The 9,966-nt window shown below is 39.6% G+C and overlaps 1 protein-coding gene across 1 annotated transcript in view; it reads left to right on the top strand.

The window, feature by feature from the left end:
* The first annotated feature begins 6 nt into the window (after positions 1-6).
* Positions 7-9,966, top strand: part of HOOK1 (hook microtubule tethering protein 1) — a 29,736-nt gene continuing 19,776 nt past the window's right edge. Inside the window, exons 1-4 of the mRNA XM_069788586.1 lie at positions 7-165; positions 6,338-6,423; positions 8,059-8,131; positions 8,460-8,510. Of these exons, the coding sequence (XP_069644687.1) occupies positions 115-165; positions 6,338-6,423; positions 8,059-8,131; positions 8,460-8,510 (261 nt within the window). The 5' untranslated portion in view covers positions 7-114. The remainder of the gene's footprint in view (positions 166-6,337; positions 6,424-8,058; positions 8,132-8,459; positions 8,511-9,966) is intronic.

Genomic DNA, 9,966 nt, shown 5'->3' with positions numbered 1-9,966 from the left:
GTCACGTCAGCTGCGCGTTGTTCTGGTCGTAAGCGCGCTCGGTGCACCGGGTGCTTACGCAGCCGCCCTGCGCGGGGGCGGCCGGCGGGAGGGGGGGAAGCAGAGGTGGCCGCCATGGAGGCGAAGCCGGCGGACCTCCTGCTGTGTGACAGCCTCATCCTCTGGGTGAGTGAGCGGTGAGGGGGGGTCCGTCCTACCTGCGCACGACGCGGCGCCGCCGCCGTCCCCCGGGGGTCTCCTGAGGAGGGCGGCGGGGTGTATGTGGGGAGTTTTTCCTGTCAGACCCGCGGCGGCACCTCACCTGTTGGCCCCGCCACCGTTGCCGTGCGTGGCGGGGGGCGGCCGCCGCCCCTCAGCCGCGCTTTGGCGGGACGGAGCTCTCCGCAGCCCGGCGAGGCGGGGGTGGCGGTGAGCAGCCCGCCCTGGGGGGGGGCTCCTGTCAGGGGGTCTGAGGGGCGGGAGGGCTGCCCGGGCGGCAAGAGGGGGGAAACTGGAGGCGGTTGGGGTACGAGCGTGGCTGCGGTAATGGGGCCTGTGTGAGAAACGGGGCGGTTTTCGCAGCCGGTGAAATGTTCCGGCGAACAGCCTTCAAGTGTAGATGTGGTCGTTTGAATGTCCTGTAGGCCCAGGTAGTGGTTCTGCAGCCGTGGCTTCAGTGTGGAAGCTGCTCGGTAATTAACAGTAATAATAAATGTATGCAATTAATTTGAATTGAGTTGGCAGGAGCAGAAACCTCAGAACATCACATACCAGCTTGCAGTCGGTTAAAGCGTTTATTGGTCAGGCGCAGCATACCTGAATAAGTGGTGTTGCCTACGCGAGGAGCACGAGCACATATTTAGAATCACAAAGTTGTTTAGGTTGGAAAAGACCTTTAAGATCATAGAGTCTGACTGTATTTGTTCAGCTCATCAGTCGAGCTTGCTTTCTTTTTATCCCTTGTTCTTGCCAAGTTTCTTCTGCTTCCTTGTCTGTAATTCTGGTCTTGCAGATGCAGTGTTTTTGGTGAGAGTGAGCTCTGCTAAATAGAACTTTTGCATGAAATCTTGGCAGGGGAGGCCACAATTACCTGGCGTGAAGAGTTCCTCTAGAAAGAGCAGGTGTTTTGCCCATGTGAAGTGTGAATTGGGGAAAGAAGGGAGTGTTTTAGAAGCATTGTGGAGATCCAGGAATGAAACTGGCAAAAGTGATAGCAGCAGCTACCAGAGTAGGTGTTCATTTTACTTTCTACATGACAGCTTTAATGAGTTAAAGCATGTAATCACTGAAAAACAATTTTCTCCTTTTTTTTCCTTCCTCCATTTTCCTTTTAGTGACCTTGTGTCCTTCCAATGTTTTGTTGGTCTTCAGAATTTCAGTTGTCTTATGCTTACCTCTCTGGAGTTGGATATCTTTTGTCATTTAATCAATCCAAACTTCTCTTTCTCTTTTTTTTGGGCTCTTTAACTTCGTATTTTCCTCTCGGTAGTCAGGTAAGAATAACTCCATCATGGTTCAATTGCAAAATAAATCGGTGCATTCCTGAACTCTGTGTCAAAATCCTGTCAGCAGTGCTGAACTCTTTTATAATTTTTACAATTCCTGCTTAAAATATTTTAAGCCTAATTCTAATTTTTAGTATCCTCGCAGTGCATAGCTGTAATTACATTGTAAATCTTAAAAGGAATGCTAATGGAACTTTAACTAGCCTTAAACTGAAAGAGCTTTGTGTAGTGTTGTTAATGTAAATGAGCATCCAACTCTGTGTGTTCAGTTTTTCTATACAGCACTCAGCAGATGCATTGCCAGATGCATGTTTTTAGATTTAACACCCTATTTCTCAGACCTAGTTTACAACTTAGTAGAAACCAGTTGTTAACACTAAGGTATGTTTCAGACATCCTTTCAACTTGAACTTCAGTTCAAGTAATAGGAAGTTACTTCAGTAATAGGGAAAAAAAAAAATGATCTGGGGAGGGGGAAATCAAATGCTGTATATCTGAAGAGAAATGGGTTCTGTAGCTCTCCGTAGTTCTAAAGGTTTCTCAATTTATTTACTCATTAATATAGCAAAGAGATGCTCATGATTTTCTGTTTTCTGCTTCCAGATCTTGGTGTTTGGGTTTTGTTTTTTTTTTTAATTTTAGCAAATTCTAAATTAGAAAACATGCATTGTCCAGAAAAGAAAGAAAATTTGAATAAAAATTATCTATTGGTTCTGCAACCCAGGTGTCATTGAATTTAAAGTTTTGAGGATGTTACAGGAAAAACATAATGGAGTTACATTAAATTGTAGGGGAAATGTACATGAGTTTTCAGGGAAGATTGATTTAAGTAGTATTTCTTAAGATTGAACTCAAGTCTGTTGCAGAAACAATTTTCTAAGTCGGAAGGACAAACTTTAGTTAGTATAAGTGAAGTAAACCTTAATATTTTCTGCCTCTGAGTGCAACGATAAGAGTAGCAGCAGTAGGCCTAGTGATGCAGTAGAATCTTCTGTGTTTAGGTGCCATTGCAATAGGTGGTTTCTTTACTGTAGTAGAGGAAAAGTTAGTTTTGGTACTGTACTGCTCTGAGGCTGCTTCTGTCATTTGTCTCAAACTAGAGACTAGGTGTATGGCAACATCTTAAACAGAAAGCTTTTTCCACAATAGGTGTACCCCTGTTTGGCACTGGTAATGTTAACTCTGTCCAACAGCTGAGTTATTCTATTAATATTTTGGGATTAAGAATGGGCATGTTTATTGTTACTTTAAAATCTCTTTGACTAACTCTTTAAAACTTCTGTCCCTAGTGTGTATAATCTGGGTATAAAATGGAGAACCTCAACACTACTTTGTCTGAATGAAATTGAGGGCATACCTTCCCAAGAGTTGGATAGATTGATTTCTACTGGGTAATGTGAACACTCTTGTTTCATCTACAGCTGTTTGGTGGTAGAGCCTTCAGCAGATCCAGGGAAAAGGCATTAAATGTTATGTGCTACAAAATTAAATTTTCAGATGTATATTGTGAGCATAATAGCTGTATGTCTGAGAGAAAAATTCTTGCTTCTCTTGTTGCAGCAAGTGGCAGGGTGCATTTAAGCTAGGTTCATGAAATGGTTTCCAGCATAAGTAGCAGAGTGTCCTTAAGGCTATATTTAGTAAAACTAATCAAATCTGGAAAAAAAAAACAAATTAGTACTGCTGCAGTCCTGAAGTCTATGGCTGCTTCTACCAACCTCCTCCCCATGCCTACTACTTTCATTGGTTTTGCAAGTACAGTAAAAACCTGTTTTGAGGAGATGATTAGGCTGGCATGGGATTTGGAGAACCCATAATTAATACTTCTACTCTCATATTATTTCTAGGCGCTTATGTAACTTTTAAATATATGGAGAAACTACGACTCTCAGTCCTGCTTTTTGTTTAATTTTAATTAGCTGTTTCTATTCTGGGAGATACTGGCATACATAAAGCACTGTTGCATGTCGCAGGGTTTCCTAAGGCTTTGTTTACCTGCTTTATCTGGCTTGGGTGAAGTGGTAGTACCTGTACTTAACAATTTCTTTGGTTTACAAGGGGGTATATCCAAATGGCAGCATCACGATATTGTGCCATAAAACTCTGAATTCTGGCATGCTCAGTCTCGACTTGTAAGCTTGCGTGCCTGTTCTTGCCCTGGCAGTAAGGCTGCTATAGTATTAGAAACCAGTGTTGTCAATCACAGCTGCTTCAGTTTGTGGTGTTCTACTTAATCTTTTATGTAACCTACCAGGGATTACTGACTTCTCACTTGCTGTAATACAGGATTTTAAAACCACTTTTTTAAATTGGAAAACAATTTAAACCCCCCCTTGCTCTGCATATTTTTCTCTTCTTGGCTTGATTAGACCCTTTTTGAAGCAAGCAAACAAATATTCAGAGTATATGGTCACTCTTTATAAGCATAGAGTAGACAGCAACTGCCTCAAATTCTCACAGGTGGAAATTCTGCTTTTCTACCACTCTGGTCCAAGTAGCTCCATTTCCCAAACACACTTGACAAGATCATTCACCAGTGACCACTGAAGAATCTTACCTTTCACAGGATGTTTGGGAAAGCACTATCACAGATGGACAGGTAATTTAGGATGTTGTAAACCTAGTAAGTTTAAGTCATCAGTTTTCGCAGTGGACAGAGATTATAAGGATCTGTTCTTGCTCCCATTCTATTCCACAAACGCATCTTTTAACAATATTAACAGCAAACTTTCTCCATTCTATTTTATTCATCATCATAAAGAAGGCTGAACTTAATTGCTGATGAGCTCTTATTTTCCTGAGTAACTATGTGATGAACTGATATGTGTGTGGAAAAAGCTCTCTCACCTAGAATAGTTACTTCTGAGCTGATTGGTTTTGGGGGAATAAAATATTACAAATATAATAGCTAATTCTGTCAAAATGTTAGATATAAGCTTGAGGATAGTTTAAAAAAAAATACACAATATCCAAAATGGAGAAACTTTTTTAACATTGAGGTAATCCCATTGTACAGATCTTAAATGCAGGAAGACCAGAAACCTAAGAGGAAAAAATGGCCGTCCTCACGGGAAGTATGGAAGAGCTTCCATATGAGAATTGGCTGAATAGATGAGGACTGTTGGTCCTGGGAAAGACGCAGTGGGAGGAGATGGGCATGGTAGAGGTCAATACAGACTTGAGCTCCTGGAGAAGGCAACTGGGGAAGAGTCTGTTCACCAATCGCACCAGAAGCAAGGGAGATGAGGCGAAGCTAGCAGGTGACAAACTCTGACAAGAGGGGATATCCTGCAGAATGTCTGGATGCTGAGTTTGTGGCTGCAAAAAGTGCCTCAGCCAAGTTCATGGAAGAAAACTTCATTAAGGACTGTTAAATAGAAGCGTACTGTCTGTGCTCCAGGTGTTCTCCAAGACACAAATTCCTGGAGCCTGATGGAGTATTTTGCCGAGTTTGCAGTCACTTTTTACAGTCTGTGGAGTGCTCTGAGGACCTGGGTACCTCAGTGTTTTAAGGCTTTATACCTGAAGCAGTCAGAATTGCAGGCAGAAATCAGCAGGGCAGCAGAAGAGCTGCCTATGGATGTGTAATAAACTAGTATTATACGTCAGGATGATGATGGGTTTCTTATTTATAAAGCTGTCTGCTGGGTGTTTATTGCATTGCTCTGTAAGGATGTAGACATGTTGAAGGTATTTGTGTCATTTGAGTTGCTTTTGGAGAAGCTAGCTGCAAAACGCTTGAGCTATTAAATTTTTTTCTTTAGGATGGGAGTTGCATCTTGTTTGTATAGTCCTAGTACAAAGGGATTTTAATTGTACTTGTGCCTGGAAGCACCAGTTAGAATACAGATTGCATATAACAATTCATATAGAATAGATCAGGCAACTTATTATAAAAAGCTTCCATCTATAATCTGGTTTTGTAATAGAGGAGAAGAGTGAAAACTGGAGCTTTGTTGCTTAATCTTTAGACAGAAATATGTAGGTTGGATAAAACTGTGTCCAGCCCTGTGTTAAAACACTAGGTAGTGTGATGCTTGGAAAATAACAGGAAAATATGTGTGTATATATAAAAAATATAAATACCAGGAATAACATACATCTTCTCCTGGTAATATATTTTATTCATATAACTTCAGGTTATAGTAAAATTTCTTGGGTTTATAGCAGTGTTTTGAAGTTGCATATTTAAATGGGGTCATCTGTAGAGTACTTCTGGAATTCCTGAATTACAAGGAAATACGTTGCCAGCTCACAGGACCTGGAATGGTTCAGTCTTTTTCATCTGTCATCATATCCTTGAAGTGTGCAGTGGCTGTCAGACAACTGGGTTTTTTTCCACTATTTTTACATAATTTTCTCTGTTCCATTCTTAATCCCCAAATAATTTCAGGGGTCTCTACTGGTGTCATGACTTCTATTACCAAATGCTTGTAGTAAAAGATTGGATTCTGCCCCCCGCCAAACTTTCACCCCTTGTTCTGACACCATTTTTTGTTGAGGTAGTTATGTGTCCAGAACTAAGCACTGCAACATGATTGTGGGATGGATAAATATGACTTTAGTTTCCCAAGTTAGTATTCCATAATCCGATTTACAATAGAAGAACTAGCATGAAAAAGAAAAGTGTGGTAGTACTAACCTTTTAAGCTACTAGTCATAATCGACAGTCACAAGTATTGAGCTAATTGGGTTGGCTTAAGAACTGCATAGTTCAAAAAGGATTTCAGCTGCCTCAAGTAGAAAGACATCTTGCTAAATGCTTGTGCCTTAAAGAAGAAAAAGAAAATGGTAACTAATTTCCTGTCCTTCTGTCTACTAAGCAAGAAACACAATGTTTTTCCCTGTTTTAGTTGCAGACGTTCAATACTGCTGCACCTTGCAGAGATGTTCAGGACTTGACTAATGGGGTTGCCATGGCCCAGGTACTTCACCAAATGTAAGTTGATAATTAAGTTTGAAGAAGAGGTATTTGATTTCTTGAGGTTTTTGTGTTTTACATGCATAGTTGCTTTTAAAGTAGACCAACTTAGAGTGGACAGTTTATAGCAGAAGAAAAAATATGCCTTTGTATTGTTGTTTTGGGGATGATATAATAGTTGAATAATGTGATAGAATGGAGAAGGTGATGAGGAGATACGCTAATACTGCAGTATTCGATTCATACTTAAGGGTAATTGGGCAAGAATGGTATGATCTTTTTCACTTTTCCCATCAACACTATTTCCATGGATATCTATGCTTCAGGCAATATGTTCCTCTTCGGAGTGAGGAACTAAAAGTTCAAAAGGCATGTCTTTGTGCTCTCTTCCTCTTGGTATTGCTCAACTGATTTAGATTTAAGTCCTAGGATTTAAATGATAACTTACTATTTGTGTGGAAAAAAGAATTGTGAAGCTTCAGTGGCAATTTTATTATTAAAAAATAATAGTTTGCTAATCAAAAGTAAAATCATTCTTATTGGTGTGATGACAAATGGTACTGGGTTGAATGACACACTAGTTTTGAAATTTGCAGTTACTTCAGAGGGTTGTAACACGAGCCTTGTATTGAAGGAGTATTATGGTACAAGTCATCACTGCAATTTTATTGTTGCTGTTGGCTCAGATAATAAAGGAGAAGTCTGAATTACCATCTCCTGGTCAAACTATATTTCTGATTACTAAGAAATTACTTAACCACCCCCCCCATTCCCCCCCCCCAAAAAAACCCCAAACGACTACAAACCCCAAACCCAGAAACTCCCCTGTGTGCTTGGAAAGATTTTAAGTGTGCTGTGTAAAGACAGAACTCACTCTTTTCCTGGGGCATGGCAAAAATTGATTTAGGATTGCTTACTGAAGATTTGCTGAAGGTCACTTCTCATGTGTTTGTGGTACTAGGCTGCCACAGGCTTTGGTGGGTAAACTTCTTTACAACCAAGTTGGTTGATATGCAAGTGGGGATAATAATTGTCTTTTATTAGGTACTTTTGGACCAGTAAATAAACAGTACAGTGTAAAAGTGTATGCTGTGAATGTACCGCTTGGTAGCTCAGTATGTGTAAACATCTCCTTCAGCAACCCGTCCTTTTTTGTGCTGGCAAAGTGAATATACTTCTGCCCAGGGCGACCAAGGACATAAAAAAAAAAAATGAAATGCCAGTAGTTTAATATTTTTTTTTTCTTGCTAAGTGCCTTTGACGAATTGTAGCAAATGTTGGAAAATCCAAATGTACAAGAGTACGTACCAGACTTAACACCAGCAGTAGTCAAAAGAGCATGTTTCTTTACATCATTATGGTCACTTTGTCAGGTATAAAAATTCAGCATGACAAAGGCCTTCACATGCTTGTATTCCTAGCTGTAGCTAGCTCAAGCATGTACAGAAATCCTTCCTGCCCGGGAAGATGGTGTCTTAATGCAGCTGGCAGGATGGAAATTTCCTGTGACATAGGTATAACTTGCCGTCTCCAGGAATTTCTGCCTCATTAGACACCGGTAGTCAAACATCTGATCATTTAATGCTAGGAAGCTGATATCTTATTTATTTAAGTCTGTGCTTATTGATGTTTAATAATTTAATTTTGTTTCAGAGATGTTGCTTGGTTTGATGCATCTTGGCTAAATCGCATTAAAGATGATGTTGGTGACAACTGGAGAATAAAGGTATTCAGAACTGAAGTTAGTGGAAGTTTGTGGGTTATCCAATATTGTGTCTGTCCTGAGAGTATCTAGCAGTCCAAAAACTACAGAATTAAACTCAGGCTTTTTTATGTTATTTTAAATGAACTTGAACTGTGTGTTGACAGTGTAAGTGCCTTCCAGCATTGTTGCATGGGGGTTTTCTGTTGTGATATTGCTCTTCCCCTGTCATTATAGGGTCCTCTCGTAGAGCTGCTATGTAAATATTTTATTACAAATTATTATTTAATTTCAGCAAAATTAAGAATTTTAATAAAAGCCTGTAACCTTATCTTCCATGTACAACAATTAGTCCAGTAATCTGAAGAAGATACTGCAAGGAATTATGGACTACTATCATGAGGTATGGAAAAAGCAGCAATTTTTTTGTTGTTCTAATCATTAAACATTATGATTATTGTCCTCCTTCACCTAGCTTTTTTTTTTTAATTGGCAAAGTAATTTATTTTAAGGACTTTTTGGCAGAAAGTATATGATAATTATCTGGTTAAGTGGGAGGTCTGAGTGAATATAAAATTACTTTGAGCAGGTTAGATAAGACTCTTGGAGTATAATCTGGAAACCATGTCTGTCATTGCCTAGATGAATGTCACAAGGACTGAGCTGCAGGATCCTGTTGACTTTTGTGTGTACATTCATATTTGCTTTAGTCTGGTGAAGTTTTAATCCTTTTGTACACAACTGAACAGATTTGGCAGCCCTAGTCTAGGTTTTATGATACTCACTTGGAAGCTAGGAGATAAGTTCTAGATCCTCCTGGATGTAGTAAGGATTATAGTTTGTTTTCTCTCATGCAGGATGAGTATGGTAGCCATATATTGAGTTTAAAAAAAAAAAAAAGCAACTGCTGAATTTTGTATGGAGCATGATTGGAGTTATGTAATGCGTATGGTGTAGAAAAACTTGCCAGATCATTTTATGGCTTCCTGGTCTCACCTGGGCTTAGTTGTGATATTGAGTGCCAAGCCTTTCTGTATTGCCAGGACTGAGGCTCTCTGGCAAGCCCAGAAGTAGAACTTCTTTTGGCTTATGAGGAGCTTTTTGAAGGATTAGGGAGCAACTGAATTTGGAAGCATTTTTAATTCCTTTTTTTATTATGTTGGTAGAATAAATTAAATCTCTCATATTTGAGGTCTAGCCCAAGAACTTTTAACTTTACTACTGTTGCTTTTTCTTGCATAAGTGGTCAGTTAACTAAACCCCCAGTTAATAGACTTTCAAAACTTGTGGTTTTGCCAGAACAATTTTATGGAACTCTTACTACGTAAATTCATGGCACTAAATAATTGCTAGGTGTTTTGCATGTATTTTTTAATGCTGTCTACTTTAGATTAAATTTAGGCCTATTCAGAGAAAAATCTGAGGTGCCAAGTATGGTAAAGGTCATTGGCTAGCAGTGAATTGAGTACCCATTCCCCAAAATGCACATCCACACTGACGGATGGAGACAGACATTTGGAACAGTCTTTGCTGGTGCAAGAGAGGCACAGTGGTGACATCTGAGTTTCACGTATGAAGCCCTGTAACAAATGAGTTAAGAATATCTGCTTTATCTAGATCTCTTCAGATTTCCTAATCTGATACTGCTGTGTACTCTCTCATACGCAAGTGTTTTTAGTGTGTATCTCCGTATTTAATGTTTAAAATCTTTCCCTTCCGTAAGTTTTATGGTTACAAACTTATTAATAGACCACTTTCTCTGGATGGCTTACTGAGTCCAGATTTCTTACATGATACCAGATTTTCATGTTGTACAAAAGTGGGAGTCTACGTTCACTTTTTTTTTCTTTTTCCCTCCA

This window comes from Haliaeetus albicilla, chromosome 8 (genome assembly GCF_947461875.1).
Source record: "Haliaeetus albicilla chromosome 8, bHalAlb1.1, whole genome shotgun sequence".
Lineage (NCBI taxonomy): Eukaryota > Metazoa > Chordata > Aves > Accipitriformes > Accipitridae > Haliaeetus > Haliaeetus albicilla.
This window is presented reverse-complemented; position numbering and strand designations above follow the sequence as displayed.